At 43.1% G+C, this 21,915-nt stretch overlaps 1 protein-coding gene across 1 annotated transcript in view; it reads left to right on the top strand.

Moving 5' to 3' along the window:
• LOC133822385 (uncharacterized) overlaps nt 1-21,655 on the top strand; it is a 30,362-nt gene extending 8,707 nt beyond the window's left edge. The window contains exons 5-6 of the mRNA XM_062254696.1: nt 1,558-1,605; nt 21,000-21,655. Coding sequence (XP_062110680.1) covers nt 1,558-1,605; nt 21,000-21,010 — 59 coding nt within the window. The 3' untranslated portion in view covers nt 21,011-21,655. The remainder of the gene's footprint in view (nt 1-1,557; nt 1,606-20,999) is intronic.
• Nucleotides 21,656-21,915: the final 260 nt, after the last annotated feature.

Raw genomic sequence — 21,915 nt, 5'->3', positions numbered from 1 at the left:
TTGATAGGATCTTGAAAAGATTCAATATGCATACTTGTTCTCCTGGGAAGGCACCAATAGTGAAGGGTGACAAGTTCTCTAAGGCTCAATGTCCATAAAATGATAAAGAGAGAGATGAAATGAAAGTCGTTCCTTATGCATCACTGGTTGGTAGCTTGATGTATTCTTAAGTATGCACACGCCCTGATATTGCTTTTGTTGTCGGTGTGTTGAGTAAATACTTGAGTGATCTTGGACTTAGCCATTGGAAAGAAGCTAAGAAAGTCATGAGGTATCTTCAGGATACTAAGAATCATATGTTGACTTACCGGTGAGCTGACACTCTTAAAATAGTTGGCTTCAGTGATGCTGATTATGCAGGATGCGTGGATGATAAAAAGTCCACTTCAGCTACATTTATATGATGGCTGGAAGAGTTGTTTCATGGAAAAGTGTCAAGCAGACACTCACAGCTTCCTCTACGATGGAGGCAGAGTATATGGCGTGTTATGAGGCTACTTGTCAAGCAATATGGCTGCAGAATTTCATTTCAGCATTGAATGTTGTAGACTCTATTTCGAGGCCGCTGAAATTGTATTGTGACAACTCTGCAGTAGTAGTTTTCTCTAAGAACACTAGGAGTACTTCTTGGTCAAAGTATATTGATATAAAGTATTATTTTGTTAAAGAGAAAGTTGATGAGTCCCTCATTTCTATTGAGTATACGCCTACCACTAGCATGTTGGCAGACCCACTAACGAAAGACTTACCTATATGTGTGTTTTTAGAGCACATTGCTCGAATGAGATTGTTGAGAGCTTAGCTTGTTGAGCTCAGTGGGAGTTTTGTTATTTATGTATTGAACATGGTAGTATTTTGTATGGATTGTTTATAGCTTGTGTTTTGTTTGAACATGCAGTATGATATTTGAAGCCACTTCTCATTGTTGTTATATATGTATATATATATATGTTTATATATATATCATTGTTTATCGAAGTGACAGGTACAAAAGGAGACAAATGCGCATAGTCTCAATTTGTTGTACCTCATGCATGTTTGTTTTGATAATTAATGGTTGTTATTGTATTTAAATATTTTCAAGGCCAAGTCATATGTAATATATGTATCCTATCGATATGATGTTATGTATGATTTATTTGACTGCTTTATGAGATACAACAACATTATGGTGGTTTGATTATACTGTCCAAATGAGAGAATGTTAGAATTTTATGTGGACTAATATAATCTCAAACATTATTACATAATCACAACCGTTAATTGTAGTGCCTAATATTGTTGATAATCATAATTGGGTGGTTAACACTTGTTAATTACATTAGAGACATATGGTGGCACTCTAATAACTATAAGTTGGCCCATTAAGCTTTAGCTCACCATTATTATGTTCACTAGGCCCGTTAGGCCCAAGAACCCAATAATATCTCTTAGGATATTAATGGTGAATATGAAGAACATAAGTTTGTGTAAGTGGTATTAGAGAAATTGATAGAAGGGGTTGCTCTCTATTGACTTTCTAAAAACTATTGCACTTGATCTTGTGTATTTTGGCAGATTTTGAAAGTGTGGAAATGACTCAAGATGGAATGAATAATATGGGAGGTATGTTCTCAATATTTTCTAATTAATGCCCTAAATAGAATGTGTTCTTGGATTAATTGTGAGCATTTATTGATTGTGTAGAACCTGTTTTGTGCATTTATGATGCTCATATTGTGTTAACATTTCAACAATATCTTTTTTGTTTTTTGAAATGAATTTAGTTATATCTTTGATATATATATATATATATGTATATAAATATAATTGGTTAACAGAAGTTCAAGCTTTGAAATCATGCAATGAGAGGAAGAAGGACAAAGGCAAGTGAAGGGAGAGAGTCTGAGTATAAATTTTGTTTAATTTCTCCCAAATCAGTCATTCTTTGCTCAAAGATATACGTTAGGAGTAATTGGTTCGTTTGAGATCATTCTTTTAACAAATTTGTACGCCCTAATTTTCCACAGGCTATTAGCGAGCTGAGATATGGCATAATTATATCAGCCACATGGATACCACGTGGCCGGAGCTGCTGTTGTCAGGTTCTACCTCTTTAGCTCGAGGTAACCATAAGTTTATCAAGATTATTTAAGGGCCGAATCAGAGATATGAGGACCGCGGGTCGAGAAGGCAGCCAGCCCAAGGCACGAGCTGGAGTTGGAAGTTGTGACCCCTTGTAAAGTCAACCACGCAATGTAAACGTGCATATATCAGACATCACGTGTCTGATATATCCCTGAATTCTCGGACACGCAGCATGAACATGCGTGTTCAGGAACCCACGACTGGGTTGGGTCGTGCGGCCCATTATCCCCTTACCTATTGATTAGACCACACTTCATTTGTCAGGTTTTAGGAATTAATCATGAATGTCACAAAAGTGACATGATGGGTAAGAAGGTCACGGGATGACCCCCCTTACCAACTCCCAGATGCCCTCTCCTATAAATATGGAGACCGTGGGAGTTGCAAATGGTTGGATTCTATTGTGTAACGAAATACCCTGTAAAGAATACCAAAAATATAGCAATAATATTGTCTGGTGGAGTAGAATGATTTTAACATTTGAACCACCTAAAAAACGTAATCGTATCTTCAGTTCATATTAAGATCATTCATCTGTTTCGGTTCATCACTCAGCACTAATCCATTTCTCTTATTTTCTTAATTACCTGTTGGCGAAGAACCGCGTCAACAGTTTGGTGCTTTCATTGAGAGCTTGTTAGATTGGTGCTATCGCAAATATCCAACCATGGTGATCACTCGATCAAGACATGGTAACGAGGCGGACCAGCATGATGGGCAGAAGGCCCATCATGCCGCCATCTCCGGTGAGCAAAACCTTGAAGTTCAGCAGCGGCCGGGCAAGCAGCCAATAGGCCAGGATGACACTGGAAGTTCGGCACCCCGGCCACCTAATTCAAACCCGGACTTTTACACGGCAGTAGAGATGGAGAATGCTCAGCTGAGGAGTCAGCTGGCGAAAGCTAATCAGCAGATTAAGGAGGTGTTGGCCCGACTACCCCCTCTTACAATCGACGCTAACGTCGGAAAAAGGCAAGGCGAGACTCATAAGTCCCGCCGGGGTAATCGGTCCAGGCCTAGCCGCTCGGCCAGACATCCGACATCTAACTCTACTCCCTCATCGCACCGCCGAGAGGCAACCTTCGAAGAACTACCCAGGGCCGAGCAACAGTATAGCCGCTCGGTCCGTACTTCAACTCCCAGCTCACTGCCAGCCTCGAGCGCACCAAGGAGGGCTCGAGGGAATTCTAGAAGGAGATCCGGGGAGGGCTAACAGCGACAACCCGTCCCGGCCAGCCGTCCTGCGCCCCGCTCAGATCGCCAGGCGCAAGGCCCGCAAGTTGGCAGGGCCGAAAGGCCCCTACCTAACCTGATCCGCCCTGACGGAACCAGGATTGCATCCCCGGCCAGACATCCTCCTTCACCGATAAGATATCAGTCTCCTCCTCGACCCATCCGAGATATTCCAGCTTATGGGAACAGCAGGAGAAACCCACCTTCCGCAGGACCTTCCCATCGTGGCAGGACGCCCAGAGAAGTCCCGGATCCTCAGCCCCAAAGGCGGGCTCCGAGCTTTTCTAACGGAAGCTACTGTACCGGAAGTCGCTGAAGTGACCTTTTTGGTGGAGACCTGCACCAACACCTAACTCGGCGCAAAGTCCTCAAGCCACCTCGAGGGGCGACCTACGAGATCGCCTTAACTCTCATAGGGGGGGACCCGGTAGGAGGTGGCAGCCATGCTCGCTCAAGGGGAGACCTATCCGAGGTATGTGACGGCGGGAATGTCCCAAATAACCTATCTCAAGATAGGAGGGGCAATAACCCACCAAACGTATACAATGGATCCGGAGCTGTTGAAAGCCCCGGAATAACCTAGGAGATCAGGACAAAACCCTTGAGCGCCTGGTTCAGATGGAGGAGCTAATGAGGACGCTCCTGTCGAAGAAAGAAAAAGACGAATATGATTCGGGGGACGAGCTTGAGCTCTTCGCCCCCAGCATAGCAGCAACGGCATACCCGCCCGGTTTCCGTATGCCGCACCTGTCCAAATTCAACGGAGACGGAGATCCGTCAGATCATCTGGGTATGTTCAACACCCTGATGATGGCCCACAACATTGGCCCCGAGCTGAGGTGTTTAATATTTCCCTCCACACTGACTGGGCCGACCAGACAGTGGTTCAAACAAAGCAAGAAACAGTCAATCAGCTCCTGGAAAACTTTCTCTGCTGACTTCAAGAGAGCATTCCGAGCCTCCCAGGCTGCCCGCGTCAAGGCCGACTCCCTGGCTAACATGAGGCAACAACCCGAAGAGTCTCTGAAGGCTTACCTTAGCAGGTTCGCAAACGTCGCTGCTCGGGCCAGAGACGTAGATGACAGCTCCAAACTCATGGCTTTAAGGACGGGAATCCTCGTCGGAGGGGGACTTTGGAATGAGATACAAAGGAAGGGAGTCAGCTCAGTAAATGAATTTCTAAATAGGGCCCAGGGGTGGATTAACTTGGAGGAGGCCCAAGCCTCAGCTGTAGGAACCAGCCAGGTCCCTGAGCAGCCAGCTGGAGTGGGAACAGATGTCGTGACAGCGACCTAGAACGTTACACAGAATAACCAGTTTGGTGGAGGCAAGAGAAAGGCGAACGGCGAGGGCAACCAGCACGACCCCAAGAAGAATAAGTCCGTGGAAAAATTTAAGCCGGCCTACGCGACTTATACGGAGCTCACCCACTCTAGGGAGAACATCTTCCTAGCAAACTCTGCTCGCCTCCCCTGGAAGAAGCCGGAGTCGTTAAAGCACCAGAAGGGGAAGCGAGACCCCTCTAAGTTTTGTCGTTTCCACAACGACGTAGGCCACAATACTGATGATTGTAGACACCTGAAGGATGAGATCGAGACTTTCATCAGAGCCAGCCCCTTGGCTCAGTACGCACGGAACAGAGTTCCCGCAGCCCGTCCGACTCCGGAAGTCCCGATCACTCAGCCCGGGTCTCGGGTAGATCAGGACGTCCCTCCTCCAGTGACAGGAGTGGAGATCTCCACAATCTCTGGAGGTCCTCATTTGGCTGGCACAAGCAGAGGTGCCCAAAAGAGGTACGTCAACGAACTTAAGGCTCATAACGGAGTAGAGTTCGTCCTCGAGCAACATCTGCCAAAGCAGCAGCGATTGGAAAGGCAACCAATCATTTTTACTGAAGAAGATGCCAGCCACGTTCAGTTCCCTCATAACGACCCTCTGGTCGTAGTAGTGCAGCTCGCTAATCAGAGGGTTAGGAGAGTGCTGATCGATAATGGGAGCTCGGTAAACCTTCTATTCCGGTCCACACTGGAGAAGATGGGTTTGACTGTCGCCGAGTTGAAGGCGACCTCCATGATGCTTTATGGTTTCTCTGGAGAAGGATCTGCGGCTATAGGGACGATCGAGCTGGTGATCACCTTAGGAGAGGGACCTCGGACAGTCTCAAAACTCCTTGAATTCGTGGTCATCGACTGTCCCGCCGCATACAATGCCATTTTGGGTCGACCTACACTTATGGCTTTTGAAGCCATCACCTCCGTCCGCCACCTCGCGCTGAAATTCCCTTCTTCCACAGGGATATGCACGGTCCGTGGGGATCAGCTTGCTGCCAGGGAATGCTACAGCATTTCCATGAAGGGAAAATTGAAACCCGGGCAGTTAACAATGGCCATCCAAGGTGGAGAAGAGGAATCTCAGGAACCTTTGCCTAATCCTGAGATTGAGAATCTTCAGAGCGCCGAAGGGGAAAGTATCGTCCTAAGTGAGGATATTGACCCCCGAATAGGCGAGGATAAGTCCGAGCTCCAAGCTATTGAAGAGCTCGAGGAAGTAAATATCGATCCACAGAATCCCTCATGGATGGTTAAGCTCGGGAAAAACCTCTGTGGCAAGAGGAAGGCGGAGCTAATCAAATTTCTGCAGGAGAACCTGGATGTGTTCGCATGGTCACATGAGGACATGGTGGGAATCAGTCCAAATGTCATCATGCACACCCTTCATTTGGATAAGAGCGTTCCTGCAAAGTCCCAGAAACAGAGGCGCCTGGGAACAACTCGGGCTAAAGCCCTAGAAGAAGAAGTAGCCCGGCTCAAGAAATGCTGCTTTATCCATGAAGCCAAGTTCTTGGTTTGGGTCGCTAATCCCGTGTTGGTCCCGAAGCCAAATGGGAAATGGCGGACCTGCATTGACTTCTCTAATCTGAACAAAGCCTGCCCCAAGGACCGTTTCCCCTTGCCGAGGATCGACCAATTGGTAGATGCCACGGCGGGGCACGAGCTCATGTCCTTTATGGACGCATACTCAGGCTATAATCAGATCACCATGAATCCGGCGGACCAGGAGCACACCAGCTTCATAACCCCAACTAACGTCTATTGTTACAAGGTCATGTCGTTCGGATTGAAGAACGCCGGTGCTACATACCAGAGATTGGTGAATAGAATGTTTGCCAACCAGATCGGGAAGAACATGGAAGTGTACGTTGATGACATGCTGGTCAAGTCAAAGACTGTCGATAACCATGTTTCCGACCTGGAGGAATGCTTGAAGATACTGAGGGAGTACGACATAAGGCTTAACCCACAGAAGTGCACATTTGGGGTCGCGTCTGGAAAATTCCTGGGTTTCATCGTCAATATCCGAGGAATCGAGGCAAACCCTGATAAGATCAGGTCATTGCTCGAGCTTCCCTCACTTAGGTCGCGTAAGGACGTCCAAAGCCTGACAGGAAGGGTGGCATCCCTTAATCGGTTTATTTCAAAATCCACCAATAAGTGCCTGCCATTCTACAACCTACTTCGAGGGAATAGGAAGTTCGAATGGACAAAGGAGTGCGAGGGTACTTTCCTCGACCTGAAGGCACATCTGACCGAGCCGCCTGTATTGTCCAAACCAAAGGCAGGAGAGCCTCTTTTCCTTTACCTAGCTGTCACAGAAGATGCAGCCGTATTGGTCCGTGAAGAAGACCGGGTTCAAAAGCTAGTATACTACATCAGCAAGAGACTTCTCGGAGCCGAGTCCCGATACCCGGTGATGGAAAAGATGGCATTCTGTCTTATCACGACCTCCCGAAAGCTCAGGCCGTATTTCTAATCCCACTATACACGTCATGACCGATCAACCTTTAAGGCAGGTTTTGCAAAAACCTGAGGCATCGGGACGCCTGTTGAAGTGGGCTATCGAGCTCAGCCAGTTCGAGATTTTGTACACCCCACGAACTGTTATAAAAAGTCAGGCCCTGGCCAATTTTGTGGCAGAGTGCACAGGATTCAGGGAGGACCCTGTGGAATGGTCACCTCAGGTCACCTCGACCTAGGCGTCATGGAAGATCTTCGTGGATGGCTCATCTAATGAGAACGGCTCCGGGGCTGGAATCATTTTGATATCCCCAGAAGGGCATAGATTCCACTCGGCGCTGAGATTCAGATTCAAGGCCTACAACAACGAGGTCAAATACGAGGCTTTGCTGGCCGGGCTAAGGATAGCCCAAGGCCAGCTCCGTTCAATGCTTCAGCGATTCCCAGCTCGTGGTAAACAAAGTGCTAGGTGAATATCAGGCACGGGGGGCCAAGATGGCTGCTTATCTGGCCAAGGTAAAAGTCGAACTATCCGCATTTGAACGAGGCTCAATCGAGCAGATACCTTGAGAGCAGACGCTAATGCAGACGCCCTCGCCAAGCTTGCTACCTCCGGGGAGACGGAGGCTTTGGGGTTAGTACCGGTAGAGTTCCTGGAGAAACCAAGTATAGAAGAGGTCGGGGCGGAGGTCGAGATGATCGATGCCAGACCGACCTGGATGACCCTCATCCTCGAGTATCTCACCGAGGGAAAGTTACCTGAGGGGCGTAATCACACACGGCGGGTACTGTACCAGGCTCCAAGGTATGCGATATTAGATGGGGTGCTGTACCGACGTGGGCATTCCCTGCCCCTCCTATGATGTGTTCTGCCAAGCGAAGCAAATGCCATCTTGCAGGAAGTGGACGAGGGTTTTTGCAGGGTCACACTGGGGGGCAAAGTTTGGCCCTAAAAGTCTTAAGGCAAGGGTATTACTGGCCCACTCTATCAAAGGACTCGATCTCATACGTCAAGAAATGCGACAAATGCCAGCGAATCGCCACAGTTGCCCGAGCTCCCCCAATCGAGCTGAAGATGATCTCATCCCCGTGGCCATTCGCGGTTTGGGGAATCGACCTGGTGGACGCCTTCCCTATTGGAAAGGGCGGGGTCCGCTACGCTGTGGTGGCTATCGACTACTTCATAAAGTGGGCTGAGGCAGAACCTTTGGCAACAATCACTTCCAAGAAAGTCCTCGACTTCGTGATCAAGAGCATTATCTGCTGGTTCGGGCTTCCAAAGAAAATCGTATTCAACAATGGGACTCAGTTCGACAGCAACCTCTTCACCGAATTTTGTGAAAGGTACGGCATGGTGAACAGCTTCTCCTCCGTGGCCCATCCCCAGGCAAATGGCCAGGTCCAGGGGGTCTGGCCAGAACAGCTCCCCCAGGTACTATGGGCATACCGGACCTCGCATCGGACTCCTACGGGTCATACTCCCTTCTCCCTGACTTTTAGGAGTGAGGCAGTCCTCCCTGTCGAGATCAAGGTATCTTCGCATAGAGTCCAGGCGTATGACCAGGACCGCAACCACAAACTAATTTGCACGTCCCTCGACCTGATTGATGAAAGACGAGAAGATTCACAGCTCCAGTTCGCGCATTACCAGCAAAAAATCACTCGTTATTTCAACTCCAAGGTCAAAAAACGCGCCTTTAGCATTGGCGTCTTGGTCCTCAGGAGAGTCTTCTTAGCCGGTAAGGATCCCAAAGATGGAGTATTAGGACCGAGCTGGGAAGGGCCATATCAAATCACCGAGGTCATAAAGGAAGGAACTTACAAATTAGCTCGGCTCAATGGAGGAGCAGTCCCACGAACTTGGAACACCATCCATTTGAAGAAATATTATCAGTAACACCCTTGTAAGGCTTAAAGGCCACTTTTTTTTTGTTAAGCAATGAGAATTAAATCTTTGTTTATTATTATGTATGTTTGTGAGTGTAATACCAAGTAACCACGAAATACCATTTCCTAATTACTTGGAGGGGCATATGGTACCTGGATAATATAACCAGGTCGCCTTAAAGGCTTAGAAGTTGATTCAAATCGATTGATCGATGTTTTTCTTAAAAAACACGAGATATTGATAAAGGATTAACGCGAACTAAGTCTTATCCTGGATATAACCAGGTCATCTCAAAACTTAGAAGTTGATTCAAATTGATTGATCGGTGTTTTTCTTAAAAAGCACAAGATATTAGTCAATAATTAACACGAACTAAGTTTTCAAATTAACGTCCTGGACATAACCAGGTCCTAAAACTTATAAGTTGATTCAAATTGATTGATCGGTGTTTTTCTTAAAAAGCACAAGATATTAGTCAAGAATTAACACGAACTAAGTTTTCAAATTAATGCCCTAGATATAACCAGGTCCTAAAACTTAGAAGTTAATTCAAATTGATTGATCGATGTTTTTCTTAAAAAGCACGAGATATTGATAAAAATTAACGCCAACTAAGTTTTCAAACTAACGTCCTGGACATAACCAGGTCCTAAAACTTAGAAGTTAATTCAAGTTGATTGATCGTTTTTTTTCTTAAAGAGCACGAGATATTATATCAAGAATTAACGCGAACTAAGTTTTCAAGGCAATGTCCGGGGAGCAACCAGGACTTATCTTAGAAGTTGGGTCAAGATTGGTTAACATGTTTTTCCTAGAAAAGCATAAAAGTATCAATCATAGCACCAACAAAAAGAAAAACGAACTAAGACTATTACCGAAGTGCATAGAGGCAAAAGGATATAAACCAATTAAAAGCAAAAATTAATAAAGCCAATTGTCTCGAGGTGGAAAAACCTCATACAAAGTTACAAGACAAAAAATACATGTGTTCAAAAAATAATAAGAAGGCCCTAGGCTCCACCGGGCTGCTCCGATGAGGTCACCACCTCGCCCTCCTGCTCGGTAGCTGTGGAGGTCTCCCCGGTCTCAGAGGGCGCCTCCTGCTGAAGGCGAGCTTTAAACCCCTCCCAGAAGAGCTCCCAAGCATCCGCCCCTAGAAAGGAGAAGTCGTCATCCGGGTTGAAGACCCAGCAGTGGTATAGCATATCCTCCATGGCAGAGCTGGAAGCTGCCTTCTCCGTTGCCAAGGCGGCCTTAGCCTCCTCGGCCTCGATTTTCGCAGAGTCTAGCGCGGCCCGAGCAGCCCTGACCTCCTCGAGTTCGGCCGTTACAGCGGCTAGGGCGGCCTTGGTAGCCTCGACCTCTTGCAGCTTGGGGCGGGATGCGTCCAACTCAGCCCGCACGACCGCCAAGGCATCCTTGGCCTCCTGTTCCTGCTTTTGGGCAGTCTTCAGGGCGGCCAAGGTAGTCTGTTGGGCGGCCAAAACAGCCTGATGCTCGCCCCTCATGTCCTTGAGGCGAGCCTTGGACCTGGATATGCTCCGGTGAAGAGCCAAGGCACCCTACAAAACAAAGAGGCAACTGCCTTAGAAAAAAAAAGAGAACGTGCGATGCATGGTAACCAAAGAATACAAAATGCAAAGCCAGCTTACCGTTAGAGCCATTCCCAATGAAGACTCCATCACGCTCTCCGGGCTCCTTGTTTCGATCGCCCGTAGGTCCCTTTCGGCGGCGTGGTAGTAGTGGTCGACGGTGTAGGACCTCCCATTCCTGTTTCAAGAATAGATATCTCAACCCCGCCAACAAACGGTAGGAGTTGGGGGGAGCTGGAAAGGAGCCAACTTCACTTAGTTGAGGAAGTCAGCAAAGTATTGGTCCAGCGGGAGGAAGGCCCCAGCCTTGAAGTGCTCATCACTCCAAGCTGCGTATTCCTCGTCGAGCGGCGCGCAGCTCCGCTCACCTTCTAGGGGAGGTCGGGCGATCAGGGCGCCCCTCCCCAGCTCGATATTGTGGGAAAGGAATATTTTATTCACTTTCCCCTGGTCGGTGATCTTCGAGACGATCCTCTCGACCTCAAAGAAAGCGTCGGGTGCCACCTGGAGCTCCCGCTCCACGGCCTTCCCGAAAACGGGGATCGGGGAGTCTGTCACCACCTCCTTTCCTTTGGATTGTTGGGAGGACGAGCTGCCTGCGGTCTTCTTAGGGGCGTTCTTCTTGGGTCCCATCTGGTCGCCTAGCGAACAAAAGAAGAAATTTTAGAAGGGGCGACCTAAGCATAAGAAAGAATCTGAAGAGGTGCTTCCTTTGCACGGGCTGAGGTAATCTCAGCCCATGGAGAGTGAGACCACGCGGTTCTATGAAGACGCGCCTGTGCTCCCAACGGATCCCCGATTACTCAGAATTCATGTGTCAAGAGGTTCAAGATAAAAGTTTTCCTTGGAAGGAAAGTTTCAGTAGGCAAGAAGTGCGAAACCGCCTGTGAAGCGTGTCCCCTAAGCTACCTGGTTTTGCACCCAAAAGGCTGGATATTTTAAACAAGCATACCAAAAATCCTACCCAGAAGATTTCCCCAGAAAGCGTACCCTATGAGCCATGCTCCTAAATGGTTTTCTTATACAATCGATGCCCTAAAAGAAAAACCTACACCCTTCATACCCACAAAAAACCAACAGAATGTTGCATGCAGCTACAGGAACTATTTACCTAGGCTACAGTGAAAAGAAAATTTAAAGCATGCACAGTCAGAAAACTTACGGAGTGTTTTGCTGTGGAGGGGATGAAGGGATCGTCTGGGTTGGAGCCTCGTCGGAATAGCTGGTACCAAAGCCTCAAAGGAACCCTTCCACCTGAACTTCTGGAATGCTGGGAACGGTAACCGGAAGAAAAATAGGGTTTTTTTTTTAGGATGAGAAGAGAGAAGAAGATGGGAAATTTAGAAAATTTTCAAATAAACGGGTGGCCCATGCGTAAGGTGGCCACCCCTTTTTATATACGTGAAAGACCATGGGAGGAGGGCCGTTGGATTTCCCTGATGTGGGATCCAAGGCTCTCTACTCGAAAGGCGAAACGACGGCCGAGTATAGGCTAGGCCATTTAATGCGGTTCTCGGAAGACGTACCGTCACCAACCACGATGCTCCACGTATTCGGCGCCTGCGTAATGGGTGGAATATGAAGAGTCCATGAAGAAGCCTAAAAGCCCCCACTGTGGCCCCAGATGACGTCATGTGCCACGAGCAGAGGCTTGGGGGGCAAATGTACACCCTAATTTTTCACAAGCTATTAGCGAGCTGAGTTATGGCATAATTATATCAGCCACATGGATACCACGTGGCCGGAGCTGCTGTTGTCAGGTCCTACCTCTTTAGCTCGAGGTAGCCATAAGTTTATCAAGATTATTTAAGGGCCAAATCAGAGATATGAGGACCGCGGGTCGAGAAGGCATCCAGCCCAAGGCACGAGCTGGAGTTGGAAGCTGTGACCCCTTGTAAAGTCAACCACGCAATGTAAACGTGCATATATCAGACATCACGTGTTTGATATATCCCTGAATTCTCGGACACGCAGCATGAACGTGCGTGTTCAGGCACCCACGACTGGGTTGGGCCGTGCGGCCCATTATCCCTTTACCTATTGATTAGACCACACTTCATCTGTCAGGTTTTAAGAATTAATCATGAATGTCACAGAAGTGACATGATGGGTAAGAAGGTCACGGGATGACCCCCCTTACCAACTCCCAAGTGCCCTCTCCTATAAATATGGAGACCCTGGGAGTTGCAAATGGTTGGATTCTATTGTGTAACGAAATACCCTGTAAAGAATACCATAAATATAGCAATAATATTGGATGGTGGAGTAGAAGGATTTTAACCTTTGAACCACCTAAAAAACGTAGTCGTTTCTTCAATTCATATTAAGATCATTCATCTGTTTCGGTTCATCACTCAACACTAATCCTTTTCTCTTATTTTCTTAATTACCTGTTGGCGAAGAACCGCGTCAACAAAATTATGCTGCATGTTTAAGTCATGATCATTTCCTTTATGATCAAATAAGTTCTAAAGGAGAAAATAATGGAACAAGTCAAACTTGCATTTGAGAATGTTTAATGGAATTTAATCTATGTTTTGGGTTGAAATAACATCTGTTTTGGTCAAAAACAAAAATTGAGTTTTTCCTTCCCTTTTCAAAGCTTTTTGAATGTACTTAATGGCTGAAATGGGTATGTGTTCTTTGAGTTTTGAGAGATTTTTAAGCTCAAATCGGTGTTAGAGATCAATAGATCTTAAATAATTGAAGAAACCCCCAAATTGCGCCAAAAATTTGCTGTCGGAGGCTGGGAAAAAGCGGGTTGGACTCGCGGAAAACAGGTTGCCCCGTGCGCCCAGACCATAACACAACAAGGTCAGGGAAGAGCAAAACAAGACATCGATTTTTGCCTCTGTCAGGCCAAAAATGGCGCGTCGTTTATAGGAGATGGGGGCGTGTCGTCTGGGAAAAACGACACGTCGTTTTGTTACTAGAAAATTAAAGGAAAAAAAGAACAGAAAATAAAAGTGGTGTGTGGAGGCGCGCGAAATTTCGTTTAGGATTTTTGTCCCTCAAACTATGACTTAATCATTATTGTGCTTCCTGATTTGTTCGGGCAATTAAATATTTCTCCCGAATTATTCACAGTATTGTAAAGTGGGACTTCCGTCCAAATTTTTCCAATGTGGCTAACGTTATGCAGATGTAGCTCTTTGCTTACTGATGTGCCTTGGCCACGTCAATGCCACATGTGTAATTTAAAAATATTAAAAATCTCTTTTTATATTCAAAATTAATAAATTTAAATTAAACCATTACGATAATAATAATTTAAATTAAATCAAATCTAACAAAATTAACTTTTTTTATAAACTATGATTTATTTTAAATTTATTAATTTTAATTTAAAAAAATAGATTTTTAATATTTTTAAATTAGTTTCTTAAAAAAATACACATATGACGCTGATATGACCAAGTCACATCAATAAGCAAAGAGCCACGTCAGCATGTCAATGCATGCTTCGGAGGGCAAAAATCCTAAATAGTTTTTTTTTCCCATGTTTTACTCTAAATTTTAATACTATCAATTTTATATTTATGCATAAGATTTATGTTAATGTATGCTTTGTGTTATGATTTATTTGCTTTTAATCTTGTTGAGGTATAAGTGTGATTATTTGTTGACACTAGTGAATGTTTTTTTTTTCTCTGTAGCAAGACTAACCATGTGAAATTGTTTAATAATGAGGAATATTTATATGTTTAATAATTTAATTATTTTTGTGATATTTCCTTTAAAATAATACTAAGATCCATGCTAGCATTTTATTATCTTATCAATAATTTATTGCTTGGTACAATGTTTCTAGCAGTGAAGAAAATTTATTAAAATGTTGTGAGTATTATTTTTTATCTTTATGGTAGTAGATTAATGTATTTGGTTGTAATATTTAATACATTATTCTTGTTAACCATTGTAATTAGGAGACTGTTATTAGTTAACTAATTATGTTAATTAGTTAGTTGGTTGTACCTTTTTTCTTGCTTTTCCCGCTTCTGTTTTCTTTTCACGCTCTTGTATTCCTATCTCTATAAATAGAAGCCCAGCTGGTGTCTTTGATCACGTTTTTGATCAACATCGTTACTTTCTTTCTTTTCTCAAATCTTAACTTGGTATCATAGCCATTCGATTTACAACCCTGTTTGCCCTAATTTTTTTTTAGCTCTCTTTGGCTCTCCCATGGCGATCTCACCATCATCAGAAGAATCTTTCGCTCCATCCTCTACATACTCCGGTCTTACAATTCCACATCAAGAATTCTTGGCTCTCTCTCATGCCTTGTATCACTCCTTTTCTGTCAAATTGGACATGACCAACTTCCTTCTCTAGCGCGCACAAATGGAGAATATCATATATGCAAACGGCATAGATGACTTTCTTGAAGGCACCAATCAAGCTCCAGCGCAGATGGTCTCCGACTCCACTGCTCTCAACCCCAAGTTTGTCCAATGGCGCAATAAAGATCGATTGATTCTTTCTTGGATCTACTCCTCTCTATCCCCTGAGATCATGGCCCAAATCATTGGGCACACAACGAGCCACGTTGCATGGATTGCCTTGCAACAAATTTACTCATCCTCCTCCAATGCACCCATTATGCAACTCCGCTTACATCTTCAGATTATAAAGAATGGATCAATGACGATGATGGACTACATTCTCAAAGTGAAGAACCTCACGGATCAACTTGCAGCGATTTCAAAGAAAATCTCTGATCGTGATCAATTTCTTTACCTCTTAGTTGGTCTCAGTTCTGATTATAACTCATTTGTTGTTTCTGTCACTTCCAAAAGCAAGGGCATATCGTTTGAACAAGCCTCCAGTCTTCTTCTTGCTCAAGAGTCCAGACCCGAACAACAAAATTCCATTGATGAATCAACTACGATTGTGGCTAATGCTGCCTATACACAACAATCAAATTCAAGAAACCAGCTCTGGACTCGTCCCCCACCTGGTCGAGGAAATGCCTCACTTAATTTTTCTACTCGTCGTGGCTCTTCTGCAGGTTGAGGCTCCTCCAACAATTCTCGCATTATATGCCAACTCTACTTGAAGCCAGGTCACAATGCCTTCTAGTGCTATTGCAGGTTCGATCCCAATCTACCTGCTCCCTATGTTGTCCCACCTTCGGCTCCTTCAATGCGAGCCATGGTTGCCAGCTCAAGCACTGTTGCAGATGAATCCTGGTTGCTGGATTCAGGGGCTTCCCATCACCTTACCCCAAACACAAACCATCTTAACACCTTCAACCTTTTCTCCAGATCCGATATGGTAATTGTAGGTAATGGTCAAAACTCTTTATTTCCTCTACTGGTAATTCTATTATTCATACATCTCAACATAACTTCAAACTCAATAAAGTCTTTCATGTTCCAAATCTCTCTGCCAATTTACTTTCAATTTCTAAGTTCTTTCTTGACAATAATGTCTTTATTGAATTCCATTCTCATGGCTTCTTCATAAAGGACCTTCAATCAAAGAGAATTCTGCACCAAGGTGCCCTTGATCGTGGCTTTTACACTCTCAACACATTCAAGCCACTTCGAGATTCCTCTCATTTTGTCCAAAATGCAGCTCATTCAACAACCCTCCCATCAACTTTTTCATCTTCTGTTCAGTTTCAATCTTTTCTTTCTACTAAAGCTATCATTTGGCATGCTAGATTAGGACATGTTCATTCTCAAATTGTAAATCAAGTGTTACACAAATGTAATCTCAAGTTTTCATATAATAACGATGCAATTTGTTCTTCTTGTCAATTGGCTAAAAGCCATTGCTTGCCTTTTTCATTGTCCCAATCTCATGCCTCTTCTCCCCGTCAACTAATTCGTATTGATCTATGGGGTGTCTCCCCTATTTCGGCAGTAGATGGATCCAAATATTTCATTCTTTTTCTTGATGATTTTTCACGTTTAACATGGATATATCCCTTACACTCCAAAGATCAAGCTTCACTTGCTTTCAAAAAGTTTAAATTACTAGTTGAAAATTAAAGAGCTGCAATATGATAATAGAGGGGAATTCAAATCTTTCTTACCCTTCCTTGAGGCCAATGGCATCAACCATCGTTGTAACGACCCAAAATCGCTAGTAAGGCTTAAGGGCCTTGATTAGTGTGCCAAGAGGGCATTAATGGAATAATTGTGATTTAAATGAGTAATTATATGTTTAGTAATGTTTATATAACAATTGATGATATTATGTGTTAATGTGATATGAAATAAATATGTGATATATGTGAGAACCACATTATTATGTGGACAGGTTTGCAGAGCACGACTCAAGACGAATCTAGGGTCAGATAGCGGGAAAAGTCATAACGGGACTTAAGATGACTTTGGATAAGTCGGGGGTATTTTTAGATAACGGGTAGCGATTTGGACTATCGGGTCATGAAAATAAATATATGGAGATATATTTGAGGTTAGGATGTCTAGGCGGGAATATTGGAGGATTTTACCATTTTGGCCTTGGGGACGGTTCCGGCACCCCGAGCCTCGGGATTAACTTAATGAGTGAGATAGACATAAGGAAGCCTTTAGAAAATACAAACCGACTAAAACTTTTACCTTAGCTCTCTCTCACTCTCAAGGAAAACAAAGGGAAGGAAAAACACAGAGAACTTAAGGGGAACAAGCTGGAATCTCTGAGATTTGTGGTGAGGATTTGGAGGTTTAGCTCAGGAGTAAATCAAGAACTAAAGCAGGGATTAAGGCAGAATTAAGGAGGAAACTTGGAGATTTAGCTTGGATTTGGCTTGGTGAGGTGATTCAACAGAAGAGGTGATAAAGGCTTAGGCTCGGGAACGGATCGTGCTTGAGAGGCGTTGCTCGTAATCCAATAACTGTACAGACTAAAGGTAAGAGAACTGCACCTGGTTGAATATATGTGACGGGACTAAGGACTCCCGATTGTAAATGCTTGAAAAGATGGTATTATGTCATGCAAGCCATTTAGTGAACCAACAGCCTAAGGGTGCCAAGGGTTTCACTAGCGCACAGGGCGCTGCTCGGCCACTGGTAGCCGAGGACAGCTTATTATGCACTGAGCTCAGTTTAAGCGGGCCGGAGTCAGTGGGTTAAATAGAGGGTGCGGCCTAAGTCGTCGGCCCTAAATATTATGTGATATGAGAGTTATATGTGATAGAATGTATCTTGAATCGGATTATATGCGCTGAATATCTGTTGGGGATTATCTGACGGGAATACATGCATAATGAATTAATTGTCTGTTTTCATTGATTGAGTTGCTTAAAATGTTTTCTTGCTGGGCCTTGGCTCACGGGTGCTACGTGGTGCAGGTAAAGGCAAGGACAGATTAGACCAACCTTGATTGGAGAGCTCAACGAGCGGAATGTACATAGCCAGGTGCTCGGCCGCCACAGTTGAGGTCTGGGCAAGGACATAAAACCTGAAGACTGTCTGTTTTGCCTTAGTATGGCTAGTGAATACTCATGTATTTTTGGGAGTCTGTAAACCTATTTTAACTCTACTTTCTTATGGGATCCCGTGTTTATTACAGTTTAAATATATGAAATGAGTCATTTGAGACCAAAACCTTTTTAACCCTACCACTTACATGTTTAGTGACTCATTTTTTTTAAATGTTGACTTGATTAATGAGTCTCGCACCTTTATAAGTACACAGTGTAACGGTCTTGGCTATCCAAGGCGTTACAATCCTCTTTCTTGTCCTTACACCTCTGCCCAAAATGGTAGAGCAGAGCGTAAACATAGACATGTCGTTGAGACTGATCTAGCTCTTCTTGCTCATGCTAAACTCCCATTCAAATACTGGTTGTTTGCCTTTCGTACAATCGTATATATTATCAATTGTTTACCCACTCAAGTTCTCAAGAACTTATCTCCATATCAAGTTTTGTATTCCAAGTTTCTAGATTATTAAATTTTTTGAACATTTGGTTCTTTTGTGCTTTCCTTGTCTCCGTCCTTACAATAAACACAAACTCCAATTTCATTCAACACCTTGTATCTTTCTTGGTTACAACACTCAACTTAAAGGTTACCCATGTCTTGAACTATCATCTCATAGACTCTATACTAGTTGCCATGTTGTGTTTGATGAGTCTACTTTCCCCTCTGTCTCAACTCCCTCTCCCTCACAACCTGCTTCCGCCTCTTCTCAATCCACCCCTGCCCTTTTACCCTTCCTTTTCAATCTTCCAAACACTTCACCACCCATAACCTCTTCCCCAAACACCAGCTATGCCTACTAATGCCTCCTCCAGTGTTGCTCTTGTAGCCGACCCTCACCACTGCCATATGATGGAATTGATGCATTTTATGCATCAGCAGCAGCAGGCTTACTGGCGTTATGCCCAAGTGCGTGATTGATCCATCAAAACCATACTTGAGCGGAATTTCACCAAGTCTTTCACATTCTTGCCTCAATTCTCGGATAGCATCATAGCACCATGGAGAGGAGTTAGCACTGCAGACATTGAGGAGACTAGCGATGCATCCGTCGATGGTGGCGATCAGTGATAGGAGGGAGTTTTCTTTTTCTTTTGCTTTTATTTAGTTTTTATTTGGACTGTTCCTTGTTGCTGTAATTTGTTGTTGTTTTTCTTCTTCTTCTTCGTTGTGTTGTGTTGGGTAGCAATGAGGAAATTGCTCTCTCTTAAGTTTGGGGGGGGGGGGGGGGGTGTTGTTTTTAATTGCTATTGTGTCGTCTTACTTTCTTGCAATTTCTTGTCTTAAGTTTTAGATGTTGCTTAGGGTTGTTTTGTGTCGAGTCTAGAGTCTAGGTTGTATTGGAATCAATTTTTGTAATGGTTTTGTTTAAGTGTGGGGTGGCTCGATGATAAAATTTCTAAAAACGAAATTGCAATATTCGTTAACTCTTGTGTATTAGTGAGCCCTTAGTACTTAAATTTTTTTGTGCTAATTCAACCATAGTGAGATTGTGCCCTAATCGAGTGTGCATAGTTTGACCATGAGTCCCTCACCCTAGATTAAACTAAGTATTCATGAAGGTTTAAGTTTTTAGAATTGGCTTGATAATTCCCTTGAGGCGAAATCCTAGGAGACTTAGTGATTTAGAGAGGATTTAGACAATTTTCTTGGACCGTTTGAGCTTTTCATGCCTTACCGTGTAATTACTATCCCTAGTGACCCAACTTTGAGTTTATTGGCCTATTTTGTTCATATAACCTCAACTTGATAGCTAATCCCATTTTGAATATCTCATTTTTGTTTCTCACCAAACCTTAAGCTTAGTTTGTCTTGGATATTATGTAAGATAAGTTTGGGGGGAAGTGAAGAAAGAGTATCTTGGTTCTTGGGGTGTTCATAATTGGTTAATTAATACACTTATATGCTCAAATTTGTTAATTGTGTTTAGGTCTTATTATCTTCAATGTTTTTATTTTAAGTATATTACTTTTTAGTTGTCTTGTTTTCATATTATTCAAATAAAAAAACAAACAAACAAACTAAAAAGAGAAGAATATATATATATAGAAAAGAAAAAAAATCAGAAAAAATAGAAAATTCAAAAAAGAAAAGAAAAGAAATATGTGTTTATATTTAATAGTGCCAATAGATAAGTTGCTTGTAACCATATTTGAGCATATAAGTGTAGTATTCATAGAAAGAGGGAATTTGGTACTATTGAGTGAGTTGGGGGAATTGAGTTCACTTGTAATGGGTAGAGGATATGAATTCATTAGATCCAAGGCAAGCTAGGTTTTAAGGTTTTAGCCTACAAATTCCATCTTAATCCATACATTTAGCCTAGCCTACATTACAACCATGTAAAAACCAATTGATCTAAATCACTTTGCCAACTACATTAGTGGAGAGGGGTTATTGAGTTCAACATATGAAAGCATAGATTAAACCTCAGGATTGTTGCTTAGTTCAATCTATGGAAGAGGGGTTGATTGAGAAGAACTAATTGTGCACTAATTGGGAATACATTGAAAACTTGGTTGGGTTAGCATCTTAACACTTGAGAAATTTGGCTTGCACATACACTTGAGTTATCAATTGAATCTTTGATTTGAGAGCTTTATCCCCACTTTAATATGGAAATTTTCAAATTGATTCCGAGCATCTTGTTTTGTTGTGTCTTTTGTGTTTTTTGTGTGTTGTATATTGTTAGGTAGTAGAGTCATCACTCGGGACGAGCAATGAAATAAGTTTGGGGGTGTGATAACCCTAGGAATTAGAGTTATTGTTATGCTTTTAAACTTATATTTTTATCAAGAAAAAGTGGTTTAGGGTGTTTTGTAGTTTCTTTATTTTTGTGTTGTCAAATATTAAATATAATAAGTTAATATTAAATATTAGTATAATGATGGAAAAATATATCTTAAATTGTTAAATTTTGTTTTTGAAGGTGGTTGGTAGGGTTTTGGATATTTGGAAAGAAATTAAAGCTTGAAATGGTCTCAACAGGAGGGAATGCTGCAGCATTGCAACATCATCGCGTCTGCCCAGTCAACTGCTTCAAGGGTCCATGGGAAGTAATTGGTCAACTCAGCTTTTTGGATTTATGCAATTTGGGCTGAGCATTAACTAAAAGGCTTTTGGGCCATTCAAAGCTTGTGGATCTATTGGGCTTAGAAAGGCCCACGTGGGGCAAAAAGGACAAAGAAATAAAACCTATCATCATATTTTTCCTTAGGAGGAAAAAAGACTACACGCTCAGAAAAAAAAAAAAAAAAAAGTAGCAGCCGCTTGGTTTTATTAGGGAATATATACATATATATTTGGAGAGCTTGAAAGGGGGGAGAAGAAGACAAGAGCAAAGGGAAGGACCTAGAAGAAAAAGACAACTTGGAGGCTTCCTCCCATTGGCTTGCCTCTCTCTCTTTACTCTTAGTATTTTTAATTTTTCTTGTTAAATTTCTGAATATGAACTCCATTTATTGGGTTGTTTTTGAGTTTGTAACAATGAGCTAAACTCTAATTAGCTAGGATAATTTGAACCCTAATATGTGACTTGTGATATTTTGATTTTGATGCTAATGCACTTGTGGTTTATTCATTCAATTATTTCTCATGATTAATACTTGCTAATGATTGATCACAATTAGTAAGTAGTTGAGTTAATATTCAAAACTGAAAAGTTTGAATTTAATTGACACACAAATTGAATGGTGTATGCTTGTATTCATTCATTTCAACATTGTAGTGATATAAACATATATTATTATCATGCATAGTCTTATGAAATTGATGCTTGAATTAAATCTTTGAAACTGAATTTGCATAGACATATGTGGTTTAACTAAAAGATTATAATCATAGTT

This window comes from Humulus lupulus, chromosome 3 (genome assembly GCF_963169125.1).
Source record: "Humulus lupulus chromosome 3, drHumLupu1.1, whole genome shotgun sequence".
NCBI lineage: Eukaryota > Viridiplantae > Streptophyta > Magnoliopsida > Rosales > Cannabaceae > Humulus > Humulus lupulus.
Note: the sequence above shows the minus strand (reverse complement) of the source record. Positions and strands in the feature narration are given on the sequence as shown.